Source organism: Ptychodera flava, chromosome 6 (genome assembly GCF_041260155.1).
Source record: "Ptychodera flava strain L36383 chromosome 6, AS_Pfla_20210202, whole genome shotgun sequence".
NCBI lineage: Eukaryota > Metazoa > Hemichordata > Enteropneusta > Ptychoderidae > Ptychodera > Ptychodera flava.
Genome location: NC_091933.1, coordinates 5,221,146 through 5,233,516, shown reverse-complemented (window position 1 = coordinate 5,233,516; position 12,371 = coordinate 5,221,146). Strand labels below are relative to the sequence as shown.

Here is a 12,371-nt window from a genome sequence, read left to right as displayed (position 1 = left end):
TAAAAATGATGAGTATGAAAGGTAAAACAGTCCGCAAACCATAAGAAGACCAAAATTATCCAGAAAAATAGCAAAACAAATGGCTCCGTCGTAGATAGGTACCGTCCGAGGAATGGCGGAGTGAGTGTAATTGTAATCAGATGCACTGACCTCAGTATTCTGAAATCCTTTTAATTTTTTAACACCAAACAATTTCAAGAAACGCTACCATTCGACAACATTGAATATTATTTTATAAATATACTGCATGAAAAAATAACATATCTCAAGTCTCGTAAATTTCAGCGAATAGAATAGACACTGAATAGATCCCTGGCGATGATTCTAACACGTCAGTCACCCACCGACTTCTGTTTGTACATTCTTTGAAATTAGAATTTTTCATTAATTGGCGACATAAATAGAAACTACCTATGTCGTACTCGGGACCCCAAAGTGAAACCAACTGATAACGTATCACTATATTACTGCGATAATCTTAAACTCTGCACTGCCCGATTGGGGTCGAACCGAGGTGTCAACTTGATATTACAATTTACGGGATAATTTCAGTCGCAAAAGTATATTCTAAGTTTGTAAGCTTTTGATAAGGACTAAAAATGATAATAAATGATAATAATGAACTGCACTCACCTCAGTCTCTCTTATTCGGAGATATTTCCTGTGATGTGAAGTCCGCAAAAAAGGAAGATTTCACTACCGTTTACGCCGAAAATGACCTTGTGGTATTGACTGGACAAAATCATCGGCAATACTTTCCGAAATCGACTAACCACTCAAGTCATGTTGATTGACAACCAAACGTCCAATAACGACATCATGTACAACTGACCGCGCCATCACGTGGGGGAAAGTTGTGTAAACTTGGAAATGATCAAAATGTAACAAAATATAATCCAATCATTGCACGTTTTGAAAGAACAATTACATGTTACGTCACACACTAGAATATACTTTCAACCAATTACAAGTATATAAATCACCCTTCGCGTCAATGAGGGTCAATCTAAAACGTAATTCCCCACCCACTGCATGGCATCGATAAGCTGAGTGCCGGGCATGGAAATAAAAATACTGTTAGTGTCTTTAGAAAAGTCGCTAAAATTAATAAACCACAACTATTCCACAAATAAATAATATTGTCTCTCATGTAAATTCATTTTGTTAAATTTTATAAGTTGAAATTTTGAATTTAGGAGCAGTGGCGTCGATCTTGTCACATGTACAATAGTCAATACACCCAATTACACGGATGAGTTTTCCTTGTCCAATTACTCCCACGTACACTATAGTCGGCACTGACATAAGACCAGGGCCACTTCGACAGTGCAGTGCATAATTCGGTCTAATGTAGGCTAAGCTTTCTGAAACTTTGCTTGTGCAGTAGACCTTCCATTTTTTCTATCAAACTAAGGATAAGGTAAGGTTAAATTATTGCCAAGCTGTTTTTTAGACTTTTTAAAGGTATCAACGGGTTGAAAAGTTCCTCGTCAATATCGACCGCGTACGTTTGCTAAACTCGAAATCCGAGTCGACCGCGTTCGTCTGCTAAACTGAAAAAATGCAGGTTTCCTGGAAGGCATCACTCGAGTTTCTTATATCAAAGACTATATTATTCTTCACTATTTATTTTTTTTAAAGTACAACTTCTGACGTTCTTTTCACCCGTTTTCTAGAGACCTAGTATTGCGCGCAAATATCGGGAATCGGGATAGAAATGAACCACGTTACAAACGACCTTGGGTCGCTACAAACTACTTTTTCTTCACTGGTTTTCAACTTAAGGCCTATATCAGTCAGTCAGTCAGTCAGTCAGTCACTCAGGAAGAGTCAAGTAAGGTATTTTTGCTGATCATCGGGCTACTAGTATCGTCTTCTCTGACAGGATACGTTCAAATCCGTTCAAATTTACTAAAACGGACTTCGTACGACTTGTTGAGTTTGTTAGCGTTCGTCACAACTAACAGTACACAGTAGCAACTATAGCCCTAGGACTCAGTACAAGTGTCCGGTAATTACGGCTACGATTGATTATACGCGCAGACCTGACATTGCCTATTTATAGAGGTCACACAATGGCATTATGACAGGGCTTCTCTCATGTCTCTGGGGAAAGATCGATAGATTATAGCTGCCGATTTCAGTTCTATTGCCGATTTTGTATCTAATTCGATTCTGTTTGCTCAGCTAGTTTACCCTCGTGTGCGGACGATTTTTCGTGAGTTTTTGTCCTCGCGAGGCGTTGAGCAAAATATCCAACGTGTTTGTCATTTTGTGCCTCGCGAGGCAAATTCCTCACCGGTGCCGTGCCGATTTTATCCCTTCCCGATTTCGTCCCCGCACATGCGCTAACTATCCAACATGGTTTCTATTCATAAAACGGCCCCAGACATGTAGCCTCAAATCTGAAGCCACTTTCTTCTATCATATGTCAGCTGTTTCGACTTTTTGTTGAGAAGCATTCTTATCATAGCCTGTCAAATCGTATACTTGTACCGAAATTCCTGCAGATGAAACAGTATTGGTCGATAATTGGGCGCAAACTGGCAAGATCGCGTACGCATCCGAGATTGTACGAAAGAAATTTTAGCGTGAACTTGGATTTTGAGTCGAGGGTTGAAATCGGCAACTGCAGAGCCGAAATCGGCAGCTATAGCAGTTCTATAGGCCTACTCCAAGTAAATTACACCGTTTGATACACTTCCCCAAAACTTATGATACATTTTCAACTAATTTAGACACTCAAAAGTGACCAACGGGTAGATTATACGAAAGAAATTTTAGCGTGAACTTTAATTTTGCGTCGAGGGTCGAAATCGGCAACAGAATCGAAATCGGTGAAGCCAGTGAAGCCCTGTTGGATAGCTAGCACATGCGCGGGGGACGAAATCGGCAAGGGGTAAAATCGGCACGGCACCGGCACCGTGTGCGCCGGAGAAAGTCATTTTCCTCACGTCTTTTTTACTAAGGCGCGCGTGTTGAGATCACATGAGCCTGCTATGGCGTTGAATTCCCTGCCAAAATTAAGCTATGACATTTGTAATTACGACATGCCATGATGAGGTGCAAAATGCGAATATTTGACATGCAGACTTGACATTTGTAATTACGACATGCCATGATGAGATGCAAAATGCGAATATTTGACATGCAGACTTGACATTCGTAATTACGACATGCCATGATGAGGTACAAAATGCGAAAATTTGGACATGCAGACTTGACATTCGTAATTACGACATGCCATGATGAGGTACAAAATGCGAATATTTGGACATGCGGACTTGACATTCTTACATGAAGAATGCGAGAATTTGCTATGGGGACATTCAATGCGAAGTTACATTTGATCATGCGCAATGAAGACCCGCGATGCAACATGCGGACATGCCATTATGCGATGCAAAATGCAGACATGCCATTATGCGATGCAAAATGCAGACATGCCATTATGCGATGCGAAATGCAGACATGCCATTATGCGATGCGAAATGCAGACATGCCATTAGCCTATGCGATGCGAAATGCAGACATGCCATTATGCGATGCGAAATGCAGACATGCCATTATGCGATGCGAAATGCGGACATGCCATTATGCGATGCAAAATGCAGACATGCCATTATGCGATGCAAAATGCAGACATGCCATTATGCGATGCGAAATGCGGACATGCCATTATGCGATGCCGAATGCCGACATGAGGAGTAGAAGCTTTGAATTAGGCTACCTTTTTTCCAGCAAGCTAGGAGGTCACCTTACATCCACAATGCATCTGTCTTTCAACTATTTGCAAACATGGCGTCGAGTCTTGAATTCCGAGCCCTGGAGCTGGTACAAGTGAGGCCTATGAGCGACAACGCAGTGCGTTGCAAGCACCTACTGCCATGGAGAAGTTTAATTTACAAAGATACGGACTCGGTATAAAAAGGCCCGTTTCACGGATGAAAATGGCGACTACAATCACGTCCAAAAAATTTGGAAAACAATTTCCAAACTGTCCAAAGCTGAAATCTGTTGGTGGTGTTTTGCTATCGGTCGGCAGGTAGCTGTCAATTGGACCCAACGCCGAGTCGCCAAGTTGCTGAAGAGCAGGTGTTGTGCCCCTAACCTTACTTCTATACGATATTTCAGATTGTATTGCATAGTTTTATTTCGATTTAAAACAGTCGCTGGTCTTTTTTGCGACGACATTCTCTTAGTTATACAACGCCGCGCCGCCACTCGGAGACGGCAACGTGGTCCACAGCGCTAGGTAAAGTACAGTAACTACCGCAGTCATCTGAGAATTGGACGTAAATTGCCATCGAGCTCAAAACATAAAATTGGGTATACTACAGATGTTGATTATACAACAATACAGTAGAAGTGACAATTGTTTATTTATTATCTTATTTACTTTCTAGTCTGCACGGATGTATATTCAGAATGGGTTCATCAGATTTTAAGACGTATGATACAGATTTGCTATGGTGACTTTGATGCTGTTTTGTCAGTGGCACATGATGATCATATTCCAAAAGGATTTTTAAAGAATGCCATTGAAAGTTTTTCTTTTTATAGTTGCTCTTCCAAAGAACATTATCACAATGTTTTGACTGATTAAACAGAAAGATTTTCTTTGTGTAGTGTTTTGATTGTGAAAAACCACCGACATACATTTCCTCATCTTTTTGCAGATTAACATGAAAGCAGATATTTTAATCGAAATTTTGGCAGGGAATGTTGGCAGAGATGAAGTAATAAGAAGGCTTAGACATCACCATCGTGATTCCAATCAAGTGTTTTATGATTTGTCAGCTATAAGTGGCAAGTAAGCAAACATATACATACATATTTTTTAGCTACTATAGACTAATAGTCTATAGAAGCTATTGGGATGGGTATCCGTCCGGCATCCATTGTCAGTCTGTATATATGTATGTATGTCTGTTTGTGAGGATGTCCGTCCACTCAAATATCTGGGGAACTGTAGTACTTACAGACTTGATATTTCCTGTGTTGATGAACATATGATTCTGACAAAATATCTTTTTTAGTTTTTAGCTCATATTTGGTTTTGTATATAAATACCAAAAAGAGCTTACATGATGAGTCGGTGGCGTCTGTCTGTCTGTATGTATGTATGTATGTGGAAATGTATGTGCGGATGTATGTCCGTCACACACAAAGGCTACCATACCACCAAAGCTACCATCTCAGTATTTGGTGTGCAGGTAGATGCAGGGGTTGAGATGTGATGTTGTTCAAATGAACAGGCTAACTCCACTGACCTTGAGTCATATCCTGTCATTGTTTATGAACTGTTACATATTAACAGACCTGCTCAAACCATAGACAAGAGAGGGGGAAGACTGTCTATGCTCAAACTAAGAGGGGCTAGCTGTTTCTGCTATGCATGTTGCTAAAGTTGACCTCCAGTACCTAAAGTTTCAGACCTTATTTACTTTTGTTATTCTTGTTTTTCTGGTTTAAATACTTCTTGTTGTTTTCCTGGTTGTACTGTGCAGAAATCATTGTCATAACATCAACGTAGAATTATCCTGCTCTGAACAGATAGAAGCAACATTTATTGTTGATCTTTGGTACCCAAACTGATATATACCAATTCTGATCAAATTTGAGTGACACCGTATAATTGCAGTATTTTTTAATATTGTTGAAAATATGCAAATTAGCTCAAAAAAGTCACACAGTGCTTTCAAAACAGTCACAACAGTCATATACCCAGTATCAGCACTCACAGGACCAGCTACCAGCATCGACATGTATGTCAAAGAAAGTTATTTTCACACTCCTCATATGATGCAAGTTTTGCAAAGATGACTACGTGGTAGACTTTACCGGTTCAAGCCTCTTGTATGTGTCCAACTAAAGTTATGCTGAGTATGACACTGGGTTGAAATTGGACTCTTAGTCTAAGTAAAATAGACAGTGAGATACTGTACAACATAGAATTGAAAAATGAAGAATAATCATCAAAAACATTGACATTTATCCATTTTATATTCCAGATGAAAACCACGATGAAGCGACAAATTCAGTTCAAGATGTGATGGGTTCTACATCCATGGCATCAACATCAACAGACCATGGACCTACAAGTGGTAAGCTAAATGATTCATTTCCCTGTACACAAAGTACAGCGTAACAGTAATAATATCTGTTATCATATACCTAGATTCACGTGCCTATATAAAGCTTCGTGAGAAAGCACCCTTACATCCATGCATTTTTTTAACGTATCACGCCGCAGCCCAGTGCCCAAATTTGGATGAACGCGTTGAATTCTGCACGTCCAAATATGGGCAATCGTGTTCACTGTTAAACTATATGAACTGCTTCAATACTTGTTACAAAGCGTGTTGCTATCGGGGAATGTTATATTTGTACATAAAGTCAAAGCAAGATTAGGAAAACGTCTGCTCGCTAAGATTGTATAGTGGCGACAGTGGAGTCGGGCTGGTGACATTTAATATTTCTAAAGTCAAGTGAAATCCATTGTAGGCCTATCCTAAGAGCGTGCCAAATGACACTAATTTACATCACGCATTTGTCCTTCTTTAATACACCTTGATTACAACCTGGATCTCTGTTGCTCATGCATGAAGCTTTGCGTGTTCTTCTGCAGGTAAACAAATAACGTCATTATGTAAGTAAATCAACTATGTGAAGAGGCCATTGCTTTTCTGAAAAATTGACACAAATGGCAATGAATATTTGATATTGCACAAATTTTTTACCTCAGAACAAAACTAAATATTATGTTAAGTACATATTTATCATTCCATACGGTATATTATGAAACCTTTACGGCCCAGATACAAGTTTTGCGGACCATAGTCGCACGGCATATGGGCCCTCACACTCGGGCCATTCCGCCGTACGACCTTGGCCTGCTAAACTCGTATCAGGGCCGTAAAGATTATTACTTAAGGTCCATGCATCCTTCAATCATCAGACAAATGAAGTTAAAGGATCCTTACCCCACTTTCTTTTAAATCTTTGGGACATACATTCTATTTGTATGTGGTGTTAAACTTTGATAAATAATATTTGTTTTGATGGCGACATTTTGAAACCAACTCAGATTGTTTGTTTAACAGCAAAGATTTCTCAGTATTGATAATGTGCAGCTTTTCTGATATGCAGAGATTGCATCGCTTGCTTATGTTAGAGTAGCTCGTCAATAATTGACCATGAAATGTCTGTCTGTGTGCCTGTATGTGTGTATGTATGTCTGTATGTATGTGTCTGTATGTATGTATATACATATGTACGTATGTATGTACTATCTGTCTATCTATCTGTCAGTCTGTCTGCAGTTACGCATTTAGGTATTTACCCATTTCAACAACGTATGTCTGTAAGTATGTCTGTGTGTATGTATGTATGTATGTATGTATGTATGCATGTATCAAAACCTCAAAACCACAGCACCTGCCATCTTATTCTTCTGTGTACAGGTGGGCCCTGGGGTGGAGATTTGAATTTGGTAAAATATCAAAATGTCAATGTCAAAAATTTTGCAAATGAGTCAAAAAAAAGTAAAATCCTGCCAAGTGCTGAAGCTCAGTAACTACTGGCCAGATTTGGCTGAAACTTGGTATGCATGTACCTAAGGGTAACCTTAGTTGTGAGTCTTATAATTTGGATTTTTTTAGGCAAATTTCATCCATTTTTGGTAAAAAAAAACATTTTATCTGAAATTGCTTGTCCACTTCTTTTGAAAGTTGGTATGAATGTTCACAGGGGTAAACCTTGGTAAGTATGTCCAAATTGTGACAAACCATGAAATGTAATCATGTAATCGAAGTAGCCATTAACAACCGGGGCTGCGTCATCAATGATTACTTGTCACTCAGGACAGTCATTTTAGGATCACGATCAGTAGGAATTGTTTAGATCATGCAAATGTTATGTAATCAAAGTTACTTGTCTTTTTTTTTCTTCAGACACTGCAAAACACACACCTTCTGCTATGACACCCCTGGAAACACTTGAAGAATGGAGGAAAACAACTATCAGTGGGCTTGCTAGACCACCAAAGATATACTACATCCAAGATGCCAAGTCACCATTTCAACAAATGTTTGGCATTTATGAGAAGAAAGTTGATCTTTTCATTCATCCATCTGTAACATTAATTTCTGGTATTAAGGAAGAGGCTGCTGTGGATGTTTGGGATCCATCCAGAGAGTTCTTCCACCTGACATTTCAAACACTGACAAGAACACAGAGGAACCTTTGTATGAGGGAAAATGGAACATCTGTTACAAGTTCTCAAACAATCAGTTATAAGTCAGGAACTTTTTGAACTTGTTGGTAAGGCAATTGCACATGGATTAAAACTGATATGACACCAATGTCTTGCAATTACATGTAACATATGCATTTGCACTCTATTTTTTCATGTTTAGTTACATTGTTGCAAACTTAAATGCTGAACTTTTGTTTCATGTCACTGCTGAAAAATGCTGCTAAATTGTGGGGAAAGATTCTGTGTTATATCCCCACGGATTACTGTCCAGGGGACTTATAGTTTGGTTGTGTGCGTGCGTGCATCCATTCATGGAGATGTCTCAGAGACGCCTGGAGCGATGTCATTCAAACTTGGTACAAGGGTTACTCCTTATGTCAGGCATATGCACATCAAATTGTTTTGCGATCTGACCAAATATGGCTGTGTGACGGTCATTTTATTGAGAAAGCGGGGACTATGTCATTGACAATGACTTTTTGAAAAAGAGCTCTATTTCTAAAGCGACTGCACTAAATTTGATGAAACTTTGTGAAGATGTTTGTCACACAGAGCTCTGATAGCACACAGTCAGTATTCCATCAATTAATTGCTAATTTGCATATTTGATGAACTTTTGTAATTAGGGTGATATGTATAGAAATACTGCAGCAAATTTGATGAAACTTGGTATAGATCTTTAGCACACAGTGTCATATAAGTTTGCAAAGACACTTAGTGGTGTCATTCAAATTAATTGCTATTTTGCATATTTAATGAACTTTCCTAACTAGGGGGCTTTGTCCAGAAATACTGCATCAAATTTGATGAAACATGATACAGATGTTGATCTTTCAGTACTGTAATACTGTGAGAAGTCATTAAGCAGTATCAAGTCAATTGATTGCTATGTTGCATATTTAATGAACTTTCATAATTAGTATGATATGTCTAGAAATGCTGTATCAAATTCATGTGTTACAGATGTCGATCTTCCAGTACGGTTATGTCATGCAAATACATGTAGAAGTATCATGTCAATTATTTGCATTTGAGGTGCATAAAAATTTTAAATTAATCACACAGGTGATTCCTAAGGAAGTGAATTTTCAGAATGGAGAAAATTGCCTAAAAATTTAAAACATTTGTAGTTTCATTGCAATTTGAGCAAATCTGCCTCAAATCACCCCTGAGGTTATAGACACTAAATGTCGAGGCTATTTGAGCAGTTTTGAACAATGTCTTTCTAAATTTATCATTTTTGCAGTTTGTACAGCTCATTTGCATATCTCCAATGCTACACAAAAAATAATCTGTCCCAATCCCCTTACATACCTTCACAGCAACTATCAGAGTAATGAATACAGCACTTTTCAACTTTCACAGTTGATGGACAGACAGACAAGCATGCCAATATAACTCAATATAACTACGACAGATACCGTACCTACAATATGTTACCTTGTCACATATTCACAGAGTAGTAGCTAAAATTCATAGATTTGTAGGCAAAAAGCTAAATGGTAAAGTCCTACTGGTATTCAAATACAGTGTTCTTTGTTCATGAAACCTCCAAAAAACCTGTGCATGTGTGAATGCAAATCCAAGAATGTAATTACTCGGGCCTTGTGATAAGTCTAGTAAATCATACACTTTATACTATCCCTATTCTTAGCATTTTGTGGTAAAGAGCAAACATATATTTGAACCATATCTGATACAAAGACATTGCAAACATCTACCAATTCACACATGTTACTAGGTTTTTAGTGATTGACAGTTTATGGCATTACATACTCTGTGCTTCCTACATGTATGCTTGCAGAACAAGACTGATGAGGTTTTCCCCTTGAATAAGTTAAGCCTGGTTTAAAATCACTACACATGTAAAACTTAAAGTCCATATCACTGGGTATAAGTGTGGCCCATACTGCCACCAGAGTTAGGGGTGTATGGGTCCCACCACAAGTTTTTGTTGTTGTTTATTTTGATAGTTTGGAGTATGATATGTATTGCCAATGAAGATTTATACCATCAACCTAAAGGGTCTTGGTCTTATAAAACTGGTTTTCTGAAGATTTCTTGTTGAGGTTGTTCTCTTCACTCAGTGACACTGTATCATAGACCCTAGTTTCCTCTATACAGGCTATAACTGCATGCATAGTGTCATGTATTTGTCCTGTGATAATCTCATGCTGTTTCATCATGAGTGTGACTGCCTATTGCACTAAGGAAAGCAAGCAAGTTGTAAGTTGCTAATCTGTGGCTGCTGTCATTAGATTATCACCATTGCTAGTGCGTTTATTGTTGACAAAAGACCAAGACGCCAAAAAATCAGTAGATAAAAGTTTTGTTGGCAATGTACACATCATACTCATGTTATATACTACAACTTATATAAATAAATTAAAGCTGCAAGCTGCGTTGGCAGGCCCAGGCAGTTGCCATGGTTTCAGATGCTTGCAATGATGATACTATGAGCAAAGTTTTAAATGGTTTTTGGTTTTTGTAAAGATGAATTCTGAACACCATGTCATGGTTATTTAGATTTCGCTGGTAATGGTAGCTGTAACGCAAAACCCAACTGGTTGCCAAACAATGTAACCGATGTAAATGCCTTTGCAAACTTGAAAGTGCTCAAAGTAAGGATGACACAAGGAAACTCAGTTCAATTGGGATAAAGATTTTTAAAGATTAAATTTGGATTTCAATATCAGTGCAGCAAACAAAGTCTGGGAAAGTGAGACTAACCACTTACTATATCTAAAGAAAGACAATACAACACTTCGTACAATTTTATGATAAGTACACACAAGCCAAATTTACTGCATGTAAAGTGTGTGATTTTTAACTGTCATAATTTTGATACCATGACACAGCACTCAATTGTAAATATACAAGAAATACTTGACATTTAACCATCTATTGTACTGGTCAGAATTTTTTCACTCATTGGAACAGTACAGTATGACTTCTTGTAGTCATGTTTGTTATTTGCTACACAATGATATATGAAAGACTATGTTTATAGATCTACACTGAGGTAGAGTCACAAATGCCATCTGTTCTCATACTTGTATGAGTATTGTGAAAATTGAATGAAGTTTAAGCGATTGTTAATAAATGCATATATTTATTGTTATTGTAAATTGTGTGATACTGTTCTTCCAAGTCTTAATAACTGTGGCTATCCACCCTTTGTAAAATATATAGCAAAAATACTATGCATGGATCAGACAGAGTGCTGTCACTTGCACATCAATTAATACTTTATTCACAGTGTACACAATAGGTACAATCAAGTCTCATTAGAGATGGTCCCAAACATTGCTCCTTGTTCAAATATGCCAGGCGCTTTTATCACATCAAAATTCATAGACTGCATACTGGTCATGTTACTTTATTTAATGCACTATACAAAATTTTCATCGCTTGAATACAGTAAGCTACATGTACCTTTACAAACAACAGTGACCATCACTGTTAATATCAGCCACAAACAACAGGAGGATAATATTTAAGTTGTTCACATCTAAGGGCAGCACGTATCATGCTTCAGTTTTCCAGCAAACACACACATATGCCATCAAATGTCACGTGCAGCCCTCAAAACATTTTGATTACACAGTTGGTACTTGATCCTCAGTAATGCTGAACGAGGGCCGTCCTCGGGAATTTGCTGGTTTCAACAACGGTACTCAGGCTTCAAAACCATCATCACAGAGCTAGCCAGAACATCAATGGCGCCAATGACAAGCTGAACAGGGCTGACAACATCGTCGTCGATTATTCCAAAAGCATTCGAGTTAGAAAGAAGACGATGGACATTCACATATTTTCTTTGGAAGAAATCGTGAAACTGATCATCCATACGTTATGAATTGAGATCGAGAAGTAGAGATTGAATGCTCCTACTACCTCCATGCTCGAGCGTACATGGAGATTTATAAAATCAGAGTTCAACGGATTGCTTGATTTTGACATTTGGCATATATGTATACTCTGAGTAACTGGTGTCCTTGCTAGCTTACCACAGAAGGCCACACAAGCACTTCTCTGATGCTCGTTCGTAATACCATAGACCCTTCATGGAGCTCAAGAGACCGTAAGGTCGTCTTATTCGAGGCCGACC

At 38.3% G+C, this 12,371-nt stretch overlaps 1 protein-coding gene across 4 annotated transcripts; it reads left to right on the top strand.

The window, feature by feature from the left end:
- The first annotated feature begins 3,631 nt into the window (after positions 1–3,631).
- On the top strand, positions 3,632–11,388 carry LOC139134665 (uncharacterized). Of its 4 annotated transcripts, none has more exons than XM_070701633.1 (4): positions 3,632–4,095; positions 4,680–4,809; positions 6,015–6,107; positions 7,956–11,388. In XM_070701633.1, the coding sequence occupies exons 2-4, from the start codon at positions 4,686–4,688 to the stop codon at positions 8,315–8,317; spliced, it is 579 nt and encodes a 192-aa protein (XP_070557734.1). In that variant the 5' UTR covers positions 3,632–4,095; positions 4,680–4,685; the 3' UTR covers positions 8,318–11,388. The 4 variants fall into 4 exon arrangements, 2 of the variants coding, with proteins under 2 accessions (XP_070557734.1, XP_070557733.1); XR_011552826.1 differs by having other exon boundaries at positions 3,789–4,095; positions 4,680–4,813; XM_070701632.1 differs by lacking the exon at positions 3,632–4,095 and having other exon boundaries at positions 4,105–4,809.
- The last annotated feature ends 983 nt before the right edge of the window (positions 11,389–12,371 follow it).

Bases quoted from the DNA above. Each gene is read 5' to 3' on its own strand.
- LOC139134665 (XM_070701633.1), top strand. From the start codon at position 4,686: ATGAAAGCAGATATTTTAATCGAAATTTTGGCAGGGAATGTTGGCAGA. The intron at 4,810-6,014 runs GCAAGTAAGCAA...TTTATATTCCAG, and splicing joins TGATTTGTCAGCTATAAGTG to ATGAAAACCACGATGAAGCG. The intron at 6,108-7,955 runs GTAAGCTAAATG...TTTTTTCTTCAG, and splicing joins AGACCATGGACCTACAAGTG to ACACTGCAAAACACACACCT.